This window comes from Sapajus apella, unplaced genomic scaffold (assembly GCF_009761245.1).
Source record: "Sapajus apella isolate SASKATOON/1434 unplaced genomic scaffold, GSC_monkey_1.0 scaffold121, whole genome shotgun sequence".
Taxonomy (NCBI): domain Eukaryota; kingdom Metazoa; phylum Chordata; class Mammalia; order Primates; family Cebidae; genus Sapajus; species Sapajus apella.
The window spans coordinates 3,899,581-3,915,342 of NW_022437061.1; the positions used below are offsets into that span (position 1 = coordinate 3,899,581).

The 15,762-nt window shown below is 43.0% G+C and overlaps 2 protein-coding genes across 14 annotated transcripts in view; one reads left to right on the forward strand and one right to left on the reverse strand.

Annotated features, from left to right (window-relative positions):
* The first annotated feature begins 455 nt into the window (after positions 1–455).
* STBD1 (starch binding domain 1) lies at positions 456–5,810 on the forward strand. The gene is made up of 2 exons (XM_032261117.1): positions 456–1,547; positions 3,408–5,810. Exons 1-2 carry the CDS (start codon positions 1,328–1,330, stop codon positions 4,253–4,255), a joined length of 1,068 nt encoding a protein of 355 aa, XP_032117008.1. The 5' UTR covers positions 456–1,327; the 3' UTR covers positions 4,256–5,810.
* A 1,436-nt stretch (positions 5,811–7,246) lies between these two features.
* Positions 7,247–15,762, reverse strand: part of CCDC158 (coiled-coil domain containing 158) — a 119,787-nt gene continuing 111,271 nt past the window's right edge. For all 13 annotated transcript variants that reach the window (XR_004263709.1, XR_004263708.1, XM_032261114.1 and 10 more), the window contains one exon: positions 7,247–7,454. Coding sequence is in view for 11 of the 13 variants with exons in the window: in XM_032261114.1 (XP_032117005.1) it covers positions 7,378–7,454 (77 nt within the window). In the remaining 2 variants the exon portion in view is untranslated. The remainder of the gene's footprint in view (positions 7,455–15,762) is intronic.

Here is a 15,762-nt window from a genome sequence, read left to right on the forward strand (position 1 = left end):
TTGAGATGTCTATTAGACACCCACAAGGAGATGCCTAGTTGGCAGTCTTTGCCCTCACTTCTCCTCTACCCCCTCCCTTATGATTGCCAAAGTTGTAGTTGTGACCTGCATCAAGGCAGCTTCGGCCCTCCAGTAACCTCACTGGCACAGCATTGCACCCGGTTAAGGGCTACTGTCCTTTCGGAGCAAGGGGCACATTTGATAATTTGTCCTATCAGAGACAGCAATCTGATAATTACTCCAAGGCGGGTTAGCCTTGAGCTAATGTCGGAGTCCAAGGGAAAGGTGTGAGCTGCAGACACAGACGTGGGGACCATCAGCTTGAAGCTGTTGTGCAAAGTAATCAGATCCGCAGAGGAACGGATTTACAAAGAAATGTATATAACGGCGCACAGGGTTGTTGTCTTGTGAGGATTAAATACATACATAAAACATATGGAATACAGACGGTGCTTAATAAAGAGCTGCTGTTTTTATTAACAAACTTATTTGTAGGCGCTCGTCCATGGACAACATCCAGGTCAGACAGTCGGGAGCGCATTTCACACCAACCATACACACCCAGAGAGGATGAGACTGGATGTGGTTGGGCTGACTGGCATCTTTAGATGGACGGTCCTCAGTCCAGTCCTTTCATTTTGCAGGCGGGGAGGCAGAGGCTTGGGGAGGCTAAGCGCGGCTAGCTGGCGGCGGAGTGGAGCTTCCACTAGGGCTCCCAGTTTCCCCGCACCTTGCCCCGATCCTCCTGGCCACCCACCCACCCGAACGCGCCACCTCTTCAGCCCACGCCCAGGCCAGCGCGTCACCGACGCCCGCGGCCTCTCCCACCTCTAAGTTCCAGGAAGCTCTCGGCCTCTAGCTGGCCGCGCTGCGCCTGAGCTTCCCTGGGGTGGAGGCGCCGAGGTGCCCGGCCCGGGGCGAGGCCTCGCGGGCAGCAGGCGGGAGAAGGAAGGGCGGTGGGGCAGGTCCTGGCTGCGCGCAGCAGTTGTGCGCACTTGGGTTCTTCACGCGGGACACACGTGGAACGCTGCCTCCTGCGACCCCGGCCGCTAGCAACTAGCAGGACCGGGAACAGAAAGTGTAGAGATGGAAGAGCGTTCGAGTCTCCGCCCGGAGGGAGCCTCCGCCCGGGGCTGCAGCCTTGGGGGCGGGGAGCGGGGCGGGGCCGGGAAAGTTGAGTACTGGTCGCGCAGGGCCGGGCTCCGCCGGAGCGCCTGCCGCAGGAACCGTAAAAGGCTGGAGCGGGCGGGGTAGGTGTGGCTCGGACTGCGTGACCTGAGACCCGGCCCCAGTCCCGGTCGTCTCCCGCGGCCGCGGTCTCTCAGCCATGGGCGCCGTCTGGTCCGCTCTGCTGGTCGGAGGGGGTCTGGCCGGAGCGCTTTTCGTTTGGCTGCTGCGGGGCGGCTCTGGGGACACGGGGAAGGACGGGGACGCTGAGCAGGAGAAGGAGGCCCCTCTGGGGGGAGCTGCGGCTCCGGGAGGCGATCCGAGTGGCAGCGACGGACTGAGCCCTGGACCTTCCAGGCAGGAGCTGGTCACCAAATCAGGTATTCTGCCCCCCTGTGACTCCAGGGCACATCTGCCATAGCTTTGAGGTTCATCAAGGAAGGGAGGAAAGAGGCAAATCTACCTAGAGCTTTGCTAGGGGCCCATTCCCGCGGAGGGCTCCCCTAAGGGGGCTGGGCCGTCCCCACGCCCCTCGGTTTCCCAGGCTGGTTGGTAGTGCAGGCAGGTTTTTTGGTTGGTCCTCCAAGGGCCGCGCCCTGCCGAGTCCCTCAGCGCCCGCGCCTGAGGACTTGGTTCTGCCCCTCCGGCGGGGATAAGCTCCGCCACTTGGCGGCGCTTGGTGCAGTGCGGGCGGCTGCAGTGGCAGCGCCCCTTCCGGGCCTTTGGAAAAGGGGGCTTAAATTTAGGGGGATCCTACAAGCCTCTTCAATCTCTGTCCAAGCCGGGACATTTTCTCAGTCCTGATCCCGGTAGTCTCACATCCTCCCATCGCACAGCCCATGGAAGAGCTGGGTTTGGGAACACCCGAGCTGCCGGCGCCTCGTGCTATCTGGACGCTTCTTTAGGAAGGCAAAGTTCAGGTTGGACTCTGGCCATGAAGGCCATGGCTGAGGCCCTGGGGCTGTGCTTGGTGACCGGTTTCAGCACTGTCGGCAGTTCCCCCCACTCCCACCACTGCCCCAGAACAGGGCCAGGTGGTCATCCCTGGGAAGGGACTACTTAAATAGGATTCCCAGCTCTGATGAGTAGAACCGACATCTAGGTTTAAATTTTTATATTTTAGGGACCGTTTGCTAAGCAGAGAGCGAACACTGGCAGAAAAACCTTACCTTCCAGTGCCCTCCCTTGGCAAGTGGCCCATGCCTGGACAGAAGCTTAATGGTGAAAATGACATCTGTGAACTTTATTTTTAGCCCAGTGGTGTTCATGTGCAGCCATATGAAAATCCGCCCGTGTGTCCTTAGTGTGATTGGTCTGGGATGCCTGGACAGTTCACTTATCTTTTTGTTTTTCCTGAAGGCCAATCTCATGCTTTAGGTTGAAAAGTTGGGAATCCATAATAATATTTGTTCACTCTCACTTCCAACCCCACCATTAAAAAGAGATAAACAAGACTGTTGTCCCCATGCCCACCCCCCACTCCCCGCCCCATAAAATCACCGCTGTGCTGATTGTACGTATGATTTAGAGATTTCAATCTTGTTTGGACTACCAATGGGGTGGTCAAGAAGGAAGCCACATTTTTAGAGGACTTGGATTTTGTATTTTTAAGAACATTTTTTAAAAAGTACTTACAGTGGGAGGGGGTACAAAACACTGTTTTGTTGAGGAGGTTCCTAATGAATATGGAAACCAGCCCCTTCCCCCACTTCACTCCTGCACAGGGATGCGCTACTGTCCTTTGTATCTCCCCACAGTGACAGCTCCTGCTGATCTGCCCGCAGATCTGTGAGAGCCAATCCCTGCCCTGCACGCCTCCCCTGGAAGTATAAGTGTACTCTTCTGGTTTGTAAGGTAGCCACGCAGCCCTTTGCCCCACAGTCTGGACATTCTTTGATGATAGGAGCCAAGCAACTTAACTTGGCTACATGCCAGTATGGCCTGGACTGTGGAGACCAGGGACCATGACAGGGTTACACGTCTGCCTCTAGAGCTTACCATTTCATTTACACTTGTGCTGGCACACTGATTCTCCTGGATGTGCCTTTTATTGTCAGATATACATGTGTATTCTTAGAGCACAGTGTTGGTTAATTAAGTTGTACTTGATTTTAATAGAGGGGGACTTTGTGAATTGCAGATTGACTAGTAGTAAACCATTCAGTAACCAAATTATTTTCTCAGCCTTTTTTCTTACATGAACTACCTGACTCTATTACATTTTCCCTTTTATTTCTTAGAGCATCTTCAAGAAAGCAATGGACATTTGATTTCTAAGACCAAAGACCTTGGTAGCCTGCAGGCAGCAGCCTGCAGATTGCAGAATCCTTCCAGGGAAGTCTGTGACAATTCAAGAGAACATGTTCCTTCTGGACAGTTTCCAGACACAGATGCTCCAGCTACCTCTGAGACAGGTAACTCTAGGAGTCACTCTGAAGTTTCAAGAAATGAAAGCCTTGAATCTCCTATGAGAGAATGGGGATTCCAAAAAGGACGAGAGACATCTGCTAAAGCAGCTACATGTTTTGCAGAGAAGTTGCCTTCTAGCAACCTGCTCACGAACAGAGCTAAAGAAGAAATGAGCCTCTCTCATTTGAACAGTCAGGACCAGGTTGACCATGAGGAGTGGGAAATGGTGTCTAGGCACTCATCTTGGGGAAATGTTGGCAGTCTTGAGGCTCCAGTGTTAAGCCCAAACCAGGGAATGGATAGTGGAAGAAGTACTCTGGTGGAAGCAAGAGATTGGCAAGTGCATAGGAAAACAGAAAAGGTAGCAGTGATGCCTGCAGGGTCTCAGCAAGTTAGTGTCAGGTTCCAGGTCCATTATATCACAAGCACTGATGTGCAATTCATTGCAATAACTGGAGACCATGAGTGTCTTGGGAGATGGAACACATACATCCCACTCTACTATAGCAAGGACGGATTCTGGTCTCATTCCATTTTCCTGCCTGCAGATACAGTGGTGGAGTGGAAGTTTGTGTTGGTAGAGAATGGGGGAGTTACTCGCTGGGAAGAATGCAGCAATAGATTCCTAGAGACTGGCCATGAGGATAAAGTGGTTCACGCATGGTGGGGGATTCACTGATTCAGTTTGCAAAGTATTGGAGAAGCTGTAGAAGAATGTGGAAGAGGCTGAGGTTGCGGAGCACACTGAATAAAATAAAGACAGTGTGACTCCAAATTCAGCCATTCAAATTGTTTCAAATTTGCTAGTGGCTTTTGTCTAATGTGCAGAAATATATGTGTGTATATATACATATATATATACACAGAAAATGCTTCCAGTGGATGTGGACTTTTTTCCCCTGTGGCACTGATTGAGGGACTTGTGCTGATCCATTATTACTTTAGGGCATGATCCTCTTCGGGAGTGACTTGGCTAAGCTTCAGGTGTGAACTGTGGTCATGGAGCAAAGAAATTAACCAGCTGCCCAGGGTTCAAGCTTGAGCCTTCAAGTGATCCTTAGAATAAGGTAGCAAAATAAGCCTTACTTAAACATAGCTGATTTCCTATTGGTACAGCTTGAGAAACACTTTTTACTACATACAGATTTTATGCTTAAAAATAGTTAACTATACAAAACTGTGATTAGAAAATATCTGGTCTGGATGTGATTAGTAAGGATCCAAGATAATGCTCTAAAACTGCCCAATGTTTTTGTTTGATTTTCTTCTGCCAGGTGTGGTTACATGCTATGAGGGTAGCAAGTACGTCTTTGTCTTAATGATCTAAGGCTGGTGTAGAAACAAGGGGCCTAATGAGAACCAGTCATCATGGAAGTCAGTTGCAGGAGCAGCCCATGAGGAAAGGGAACATGAGTGGGGTTGGGGGTACTGAGTGAGGTGGCTTCAATGACACCTCTTAGAGGACTGTGAGGTACAGCCACAGCCCAGCTGCAGGGAGGGATGCACCCATCATTTACCCATGGGAGCCTCTGTAGGTAGGACCATGTCTCTCCCACTGCTCCTCCCTCCCCCGCCCCCAGCATCTGGACAGATCTGTCCTATAGCAATCATTTCCGTCACCCTCTTCCCTCTCCTTTCATCCCGGTCACTATCTTGGGTAGCAAATTTATACACAACAGTGGTACAGAAGTACATCTTTGCTCAGAGAATACAGCAAATATTTAAACTTTAAGTTATTATAACTGAACAAATAATAAAACTGGAATTTTAGTATCTTCATTCAATGTCTGAATTATTTGTCTAAAGTTTAGTATCATAATAGCTTAGATGTAAAATAAAATGTAAATATTTTCCTCCACTAATAACAGACACATACAGAAAAGCAAACATTACAATATTTATTTTAAAAGTTTGCCTTTGACTGGAGGGAAATTCAGCATGCCTGTCCTTGAAAATAAATTGTTACATGTTAGCTCTTAATAAGTATAACATCTATTGGTGAAATAATGTTTAATCCTGTTAATCAGATGGTCTTTGCTGAAAAGAATAAACCCAACCAAAAATAGCATTAGAAAATGCTTAAAAGAACTATTTGACAGTTTTTGGCTCATAGCACTTTTACGTTAAATTCATATGTACTGGTTATAGACTTCATAATGAATTTTATATTGTACTAATAAGGTCTGAAGAAGGCATTCACCATCACTGCACAGAATGCCCAAATATTACCATGAGGAAAAATCAAAGGTAAAACAATTTAAGCAAAAGTCTCTCTAGGATTCTACTACTGGCTATTTTATCATTATCTGGTAAAATTAAAATTATCTTTTAGTAAAGCCAACTGATTTAAGAGATGAATATTACACTTTATATTTAAAAAATTTACTTAAAATTGAACATGCTTACAGTGTTAACACTGTCCTTGAGAGCAGAAACGTGAGGATCTTCTGGTGAGAGGATGTATGCCCTATTTCATTTATTGTCTGCATAGGTCAGGGCTTCTACTAGCTGCTGTAACAGAGACCGTCCATTTAAGAAGGCTGCAGCACCAGAGGCTGACTTCCTGCTCGTGTAACTGTTAGCAGTGAGTCTTCCTGGCAGGAGGGCAGCTCCCCTCCTTGCAGAGATTCAGTTACTCAGACTCTCTTCTGCCCTGTGGCTCTATCCTTGCAGAGATTCAGTTACCCAGACTCCCTTCTGCCCTGTGGCTCTACCATCTCCTATAACCCTGATGTCCTCTGCATCCAGCCCCTGGAGGGGAAAATAAAGTGAGGAAGAACACCAATGCATGTTAACACTTTGACCTGAAAATGCCACATATTGCTCTGTCCATATTCTGTTAATGAGAACCCTCAGGCCACACCCAGATACAAGGCGAGGCAGGATTGGGAAACAGAGACTCTCACTGGGCATCTGTTTCTCAGAGACAATTCCAGATTATAGAACAGGAACACAAATTTGTTTTGGACAGCTAGCCACCTGCCACATTGTCCCTGATGTTTTGACATTATGGAAACGTATTTGTATCTGTTCTTGTCTCATTTGATTTGGTTCACATATAAAACCCCCTAATTTTATTAAAATTTAATTAAAACAGACAGAATAGATGTAATCTCGAACTTGAAAAAGAATAACATCATTTTCTTTCTTTACTATTATTAATATGCAAAAAAGAGAAACTTTTCTAAAAGTTTTGACTGGGGGGCCCTGATGTTTGGTTATCTGATTACCCTCACTGATATTGACAGAACAGTGAGTTCATAGTCACAAAATGAGTCCCTGTTAGTATGTTGAAGTTTGTCCTTCTGTCCTTGGTATTACACCACATCTTTCACTTTCATGTGAAAGTAGTTTTTCCCCTAGAATTTTTTTGAAGCTAAAATTGATTGAATAAAGTATTTAAATTTAATTAAGATTTAATTAAAATTTAAGTAAAATAAAATAGATTCTATTGTCTTGGGACCAGTAACAACAATTAAAAACCCACAATTATTCCAATATATTAGAATAAGCACAAATTATATCTTACAATTAATTATCTTATGAGGTAATTATAATACCTTATCATGTATGAATATTTTACAGGTATTAATTATTATAATGTATGAATACTAGCTAGTAGATGTTTGAAGTTTTACTCTGAGGAATTCAAGAATAGTTTATTTCAAAATAGAGTTTACAAGACAGGGCACCTTTTATTAAATTTTCACATAAAAAGAAAAAGTACACAAAGCACTAATTACAAGTAACACCACAATTAATTGGGCCTCATTTCTCTGTAATGAACAGGCAAGCAACGAGTCATTTTAGTAACATTTTTTCTTGGTCTTTTACTTTCTGTATCCTCTTTTCTTGATTTCTGATCATTGAAGACATTGCTGAAAATGTTGATAAAACATAGTTAGAATAACAAAATCTACTCAGGCTTTAATTCTACTATGTGCTACCTCAAAGATTAGCTTGTTAGTATAGAACAGATATGTTCTGAGCTCAAGACATTCTTAAAAATTGTGATGTAGTATATTTTTGAAAAGGTTGGTGTTACGGAAGAGAGCTAAGGGTAAATCTTTAGTGCTTCAGGTGTTTTATTTTATTTACTTATTTATGTTGTAGACACAGGGTCCCTCTCTATGTTGCCCAGAGTAGTCTCAAATTCTTGGTCTCAAGCAATCCTCCTGCCTCAGTTTCCCAAAGTATCAGGATTACAGGCATAAGCCACTGTGCCCAGCATCAGTTGTTTTAAATGAGCATGATAATTGTAAAAGTAATACTAATTGTAAATAATTCAAACACCTCATAAGGACACAAAAAAAGATGAAGGTCAGTCTTTGTCTCTGCTCCCTCAATCTGCTGGAATCTACCTCCGCCTGAGAGGTCATTACCATAAGCAATTTGGTGAACATCTGCACATATACATGCATATGCACGTTTTATTCTTTACACAAATGAAAATATATGGTATAGATTGTTCTGTAGCTTCCTTTATTCATACAACAAAATGTCAATAATTTATCAGTTCAGCTTATGTTTTAACTGCACAGTATTTACTAATATTTCAGTACACAAACTGACTTACTAAACTGACTAAAAAAGGTTACATATTTTTCTTTCTAAACAATGCTATAATAAATACTTTTGTATATATACTTCTGTGCATTTATACAATCATTTCTCATAGAATACATTGCTAGAAGTGGAATTTCTGGGTCAAAGGGTAAATGCACTTCAAGTTTTGACAATCCTCCCAAAATTCCCCTTAAAAATATTTGTTTTAGAATTTTCAAGAGGTATCCCATCCAGACACTGTATCCAGCAAAAAGGTCTTTTTATTTTGTAACAAATATATATCTTCCATGTGGATTATTATTTAGTCCCATACATTAGATAAACTCAGAAACGTATGTTATGGTGAGAATAAAAATAGGATCAATAAGATAATGCATCTTCCTTCAAAAACTCACAATCGATATGGAGAGGAAGATGGCACATAAGAGATAGGGCTAATGTGCAGCTCCAAGCTCCTACTTGGATGGACAGAGCAGCATGTGGAGACTTACACTGTTGACTTTGCTCCAAGAGCCACTGCAGGAACATACCAGAAAAACCAAAAGAATTCACAGATCCTTTGAAAGAAGCAGGATGACGCTGCAAATTCCACTAGATAGGTGAAAAACTATGAGTTCCCAAAGTGTGAGAGGCGTAAATCCTGCCTCCCAACATACTTCCCACTGGGGAACCTGAAAATCCAGATTATAGGAGAAGGATTTCATCTTACCTAGAGCTGAAACGAATTTAGAGCAAAATATAAAAGTAGAAGTAGCAGTGGGAAGAGCCTTGGAGGCACTCCCATTCTCTAGATCGCGCCCAGGGAAGCCATCCCTGACTATATCTCACAGGGGCCCTTGGGGAAGGCAGCTGGCAGAATTTGGGAGTGGTCACAGGGTGAAAGAAGCTTCCAGCTGAACTCTGTAATAATTTCAACTGTACACAAATTCTTTAGAGCAGAATCTGGGTAGTGAACGGGAACTGCTACAGAAAGCAGCACAGAAGCCACTGCTGACAGTGTGGGCAGGCAGGAAGGAGCAGGCAAGACCTGAAAGCCATACTTGCTTTCTTAGTGGGGAAGCTTATAGCCTGGGGCAAGGTCTGATCTGCTCCCCATTCCCCAATCACTACCCCACACTGGCTTCCTGGAGATACTGGCGCTGTTAGTGGGGCATGGTGGGAGGAAGACTAGCCTTGCCAACTGTGTGGGAGCTAGGTGAGGCCTATTGCTACAGGTGTTTCCCCACTTTCCTGGCAACAGAGGCAGCCATCATCACCTCTGGAACATAACACCACTGGCTCAAGAACCACCCTGCATCCCCCACAGTGGCCATGGCAAGCCCCACCCAAGGAGAATCTGAGCTCAGATGCACCTAACTCTGCCCCAACCTAATGGTATTTTTTTTACCTGCCCTGGTAGCCAATCACAAAACACACAAACTCTTGAGAGCTTGATGGCCTCACATATCACCTGAGAAACCCAAATACTTATCCTGGCCAACTTAGGGCAAGCTTATATTCCCTTGTCTTCTATCATAGCTGGTGCTCTCTTGAAAGCACCACCTCCTGACTGGAGGCCAACCACCTCAGGACATTACAGTAACTCATAACAGAAAAACCCTGTACCAAGGAAGGAGAAAACAACAGTTAATTCCATTACCTGTAACCTTCTGGCTGGCCAGAGGTCCTAAGTCTGTCCATGTGAAAATGTCACTGCTAGCATAACCAGTATTTGATAAAGCTAGGACACTAAACCTATTTATAACCAAGGACTCTCACAGAGTGTATTCACTCCCCTACCTCCTCTACCAGAGGAGGTGCTGGCATCCATGGCTGGGAGACCTGAAGATGAATCATATCACAGGTCTCTTTGCAGACATTTCCCAGCCCCAGCCCTAGCCAGGTAGCCCCACTGAGTGGCTAGATGCGGAAGAAGAATAACAATCATTGCAGTCCAACTCTCAGGAAACCTCATCCCTAGGGGAGGGGGAGGACACCTCATCAGGGGATCAACCTGTGGGACAAAATAATCTGAACCTTGAGATACAGATTTTTCTACTGAAACAGTCTACGCAAATCAGAAAGAATCAGAAAAGCAATTCTGGAAATATGACAAAACAAGGTTCTGCAACATCCCCAAAAGACCACACTAGCTTCCCAGAAATGCATGCAAATCAAGAAGAAATCTCTGAATTGCCAGATAAAGAATTCAGAAGGTTGATTAAGCTACTCATGGAGATATCAGAGAAAGGTGAAACCCAACTTAAAGAATTTAAAAAAAAAAATACAGAATATGGATAAAAAATTCTCCAGAGAAATATAAAGACAAAACAACCACAATTTCTGGAAATGAAAGACACACTTATAGAAATACAAAATGCACTGGAAAGTTTGACAGTAGACTAGAACAAATGGAAGAGAGACCTTCAGAGCTTGCAGACAAGGTTTTCACATTAGCCCAATCAGACAAAAACAAAGAAAAAAGAATTTAATAAAACTGAACCAAGCCTTCAAGAAGTCTGGAATAATGTTAAATGGCTAAACTGAAGAATAATTGGTGTTCATAAGGAAGAGAAATCTGAAAGTCTGAAAAACTTATTTGAGGGAACAATTGAGGAAAATTTCCTTGGCCTCACTAGAGATCTAGACATCCAAATACAAGAAGCTCAAAGAATACCCATGAAATTCATCCCAAAAAGGTCATCACCTAGGCATATGGTCATCAGGTTATCTAATGTCAAGATGAAGGAAAGAATCTTAAGAGCTGCAATGCAAAAGTGTCAGGTAATCTATAAAGTAAAGCCTATCAGATTAACAGCAGATTTATCAGCAGAAACCCTACAAATCAGAAGGAATTGGGGTCCTATCTTTAGACTCCTCAAACAAAATAATTGGCAGCCAAGAATTCCATATCCCGCAAAACTAAGCTTCATGAAGGAAGGACAGATAAAGTCTTTTGCAGACAAAAAAAAAAAAAAAAAAAAAAAATGCTGAGTGAATTCACTAGCAGCAAGCCAGCACTAAGAAATGCTAAAAGGAATTCTAAATCTTGAAATAAAACCTCAAAACACACCAAAATAGAACCATCTTAAAGCATAAATCTCACAGGGCCTATAAAACAATAACACAATTTTTTAAAAAACCCAAGGTATTCAGGTACCAACTAATACAATGAATAAAACAGTACCTCACATCTCAATGCTAACACTGAATGTATATGGCCTAAATGTGCCACTTAAAAGATACAGAATGGCAGAAAGGATAAAAATCCACCAACCAAGTATCTGCTGTTTTCAACAGACTCACCTAATGTACAAGGACTCATATAAACTTAAGGTTAAGGAATGAAAAAAGATATTCCATGGATACCACAAATGAACAGGAGTAGCTCTTCTTACATCAGACAAAACAGACTTTAAAGCAACAACAGTTCAGAACAGCAAAGAGGGATATTATATAATGATAAAGGATCATTATATATGGAAAATATCACAATCCTAAATATATATGCACTTAACACTGGAGCTCCCAAATTTATAAAATGATTACTACTAGACCTAAGAAATGAGACAGATGGTAATGGTAATACCATAATGGTGGGGGACTTCAGTACTCCACTGATAGCACTAAATAGGTCATCAAGATGGTAAGTCAACAAAAAACAGTGCATTTATACAACGCAATGAACTTAATCTATACCCTAGAACAAACAGACTTAACAGATATTTACAGAACATTCTACCCAACAACTACAGAATATAAATTCTTTTCATCAGCACATGGAACATTCTCCAAGATAGACCATATAATAGGACATAAAATAAGTCTCAATAAATTTAAGAAAATCAAAATGTTATCAAGTACTTTCTGAGACTACACTGGAATACAACTGGAAATTAATTCCAAAAGGAACCCTCCAAACTATACAAACATATGGAAATTGAATAATCTACTCTGGAATCATCTTTGGATCAATAATGAAATCAAGATGGAAATTTAAAAATTCTTTGAACTGAATGAAACTAGTGACACAATTTATCAAAACCTCTGGGATACATCAAAAGTGGTTCTAAAAGGAAAGTTCATAGCATTAAATGCCTACATCAAAAAGCCTGAAAGAGCACAAATAGGCACTCTAAAGTCACACCTCAAGGAACTAGAGAAACAAGAACAAACCAAACCCAAACTCAGAGGAATTAAAAAAAAATAACAAAGATCAGAGCAGAATTAAATGAAATTGAAACAAATGAATAAAACACAATACAAAAGACAAATGAAAAAGAAAGCTTGTTCTTTAAAAAGATAAAATTATTAGGCCATTAGTGAGATTAGCCAAGAAAAGAAGATAGAATATCTAAATAAGCTCAATCAGAAATGAAATGGGAGATTTTACAACTGATACCACAGAAATACAAAAGATCATTTAGGGCTACTATGAACACCTTTATGTGCACAAACTAGAAAATTTAGAGGAGATGGATAAATTCCTGGAGATATAAAACCCACCTGATTAAGTCAGGAAAAAATAGAAACTCTGAAGAAACCAATAACAAGTAGTGAGATTGAAACAGTAATAAAAAAAAAAATGCCAACAAAAAGAAGTCCAAGACCAGATGGACTCAGAGCTTAATTCTATTGGGCAATTGAAGAAGAATTGGTACCAATCTTACTGAAAGTGCTTCAAACATAGAGAAATAGGGAATCCTCCCTAAATTATTCTATGAAGTCAGAATCACGCTAATACTAAAACCAGGAAAGGATATAACAAAAAAAGAAAACTATAGACCAATATCCATAATGAACACAGATTTAAAAATACACAACAAAATAGTAGCTAACTGAATCCAACAGCATATCCAAATGATAATACACCACAATCAAGTGGGTTTCATACCAGGGATGCAGGAATGGCTTAACACACTCAAGACAATAAATGTGACATATCACATAAACAGAATTGAAAACAATAATCATATGATCATCTCAAAAAATGCAGAAAAAGCATCTGACAAAAATCCAGCATCCCTTTACAATGAAAACCTTCAGCAAAATCAGCATAGATGGAACATATCTCAAGGTAACGAAAGCCATCTATGAGAAATTCACAGCCAACATTACACGGAAAGAGGAAAAGTTGAAAGCATTCTCCATGAAAACTTATACAAAACAAGGATGCCCACTTTCACCACTGCTATTCAACATTGTACTGGAAGTCCTTGCTAGAGCAGTCAGACGGGAGAAAGAAATAAAGGGCATCCAAATCGGTGAAGAGGAAGTCAAACTATTGCTGTTTGCTGACGATATGATCCTATGCCTAGAAAACATTAAAGACTCATCCACAAAGCTCCTAGATTTGATAAATGAATTCAGTAAAGTTTCAGGACACAAAATCAATGTACATGAATCAGTAGCACTGCCATATATCAACAATGACAAAGCTTAGAATCAAAGCAAGAACCCAGCTCCTTTTACTACAGCTGCAATAAAAATAAAATACTTGGCCAGGTGTGGTGGCTCACCCCTGTAATCCCAGCACTTTGGGAGGCCAAGGTGGGTGGATCACAAGGTCAGGAGTTCAAGACCAGCCTGGCCAACATGGTGAAACCCCATGTCTATTAAAAATACAAAAAAATTAGCCAGGCATGGTGGTGGGTGCCTGGAATCCCAGCTACTTGGGAGGCTGAGGCAGATAATTGCTTGAACCCAAGGAGGTGGAGGTCACAGTGAGACTAGATAGTGCCATTGCACTCCAGCTTGGGTGAAAGAGACTCCACCTCAAAAAATAAAATAAAATAAAATACATAGGAATATACTTAACCAAGGAGATGAACAATCTCTACAGGAAAAACTACAAACACTGCTGAAGGAAATCACAGACAACACACACAAACGGAAACACATTTCATGCTCATGGATAGGTAGAATCAATATTGTGAAAATAACCGTACTACCAAAAGTAATTTAAAAATTCAATGTGATTTCCATCAAAATACCATCATCATTTTTCACAGAACTGGAAAAAATAATCCTAAAATTCATATGGAACGAAGAAAAGATCCCACATAGCCAAAGCAAGACAATGCAAAAAGAACAAATCTGGAGGCATCACATTACCCAACTTCAAGGCTATCATCACCAAAACAGCAGGGTACTGGTATAAAAATAGCCACGTTGCAACCGGTTTTTTTCTTGGGTGCTGGTGAGAACATCTCCCTCGAAAGAAAGCTGTGGGTTTTTGGCCTTTAATTTTTTAAAGAATAAGTGATGGGACCACTGCAGGTGTGGCGTATGCTTGTAAAATTAAATATTGGACTCAAGAAGTGTTGCAGAAAGGTGATTTTATTTAGGTAGAGAAAAGAGAAGGAAAGAAGAAGAGAAAGACTTCCATGAAGAGTGTGGAAGGGGATTCCAGAGGGGAAATCCAGGAGGGAAATGGGAGCTCCCACCATGTGGGAGGGGATTCCAGAGAGCTGGAAATCCGGTGTGGGTGAAGGAGCAGGGAGATTTATCCTGGGAGAAATTCCCACGTTTCCAAGTTCCTCTGGCCAATGAAAGGAGTTCCTTCAAACTTCCACTGGGGTGATTGACTCTTAGTTTCTTCCCATGCCCGTGAAATTTAAACATAAACTGTTAAATCTCCAGGATGGAGAGAGATGAGAGGGGGTGCATGGTGCTGGGAAATTCTTGCCCTTAAAACTATGCCCCCTCGTGGACCTGGAAAGAGAACACCTTCCCTCATTCCCCATTCCGAACAGGAAAATTTAACTTCTGTTGGAATAAGGGCGTTGATCCTCTTTAACTACTTTCTGCTGAAATGGGGCATAGAAAGGGCTCTGCAGTTGAGGTTTCCTCCAGAGGGGAGGCTTTTAGGGGTGCAGGTTGATCTAGAGGTCCATGATAGAGCTCACGAGCCAAGGACATCCGGGGTTCCAGCAGCAGGATTATTTTGTGACCTTGTGGTTTTATAAGAAATGAATATGAGGGTTCGATCCAAGATGGCCGTTTAGGAACAGCTCGGAGTTGCAGCTCCCAGTGAAAGTGCAGAGGGTGAGCGGATGCCACATTTTTATAGCCCACGGACCAGGAGATTCCCAGGCAGAGGAGACCCATGGGTTGCCAGAGAGGCTGTTTTGGCCGGCGTGGTTCTTTCTGTCGATGGGGCTGCTTTGCCCCACGCGGCTGCTTTGTCAGCGGCCTGGCCAGCGGTTCTCTGTACAAAATACACTGGTCCGGGTGCCCTTTTGGCTGGCGATTGGAGCCCCGGGAAGCCGTACATTCATCTGATTAAAGAGGGCACTGAACAGGGAGCCAGGCCAGGGGATTCCTGAGTGCCACGAATCTCAGCACCACTGTTTAAGCTGGCACAGTAGGTCGCTGCATGGGAAACAGATCCTGGCGCCCTTTCAACAGGCGACTGGAACATTCTGGGATAAAAAAGAAAAAAAAAAAAAAAGGTTCTGAGGCAGGGAGCCAGGTGATCAGGTTCGGCTGGTCCCACCCCCACAAAAGAACAGCAATCAGAAACTCTGAATTGAGAGTTTCACAGCAAGCACAGCTGAACCGGGGGCAGTCCAGCTCTGTCAGGGAGGGGTGTCCACCATTACCAAGGCACTCCACCAATAAGGAGGTAGTCCGCCATTG

Excerpts from the sequence above, each read along its gene's own strand:
- STBD1 (XM_032261117.1), top strand. The coding sequence starts at position 1,328 with ATGGGCGCCGTCTGGTCCGCTCTGCTGGTCGGAGGGGGTCTGGCCGGA. Across the intron at positions 1,548-3,407 it reads GGAGCTGGTCACCAAATCAG|AGCATCTTCAAGAAAGCAAT; the intron begins GTATTCTGCCCC and ends TTTATTTCTTAG.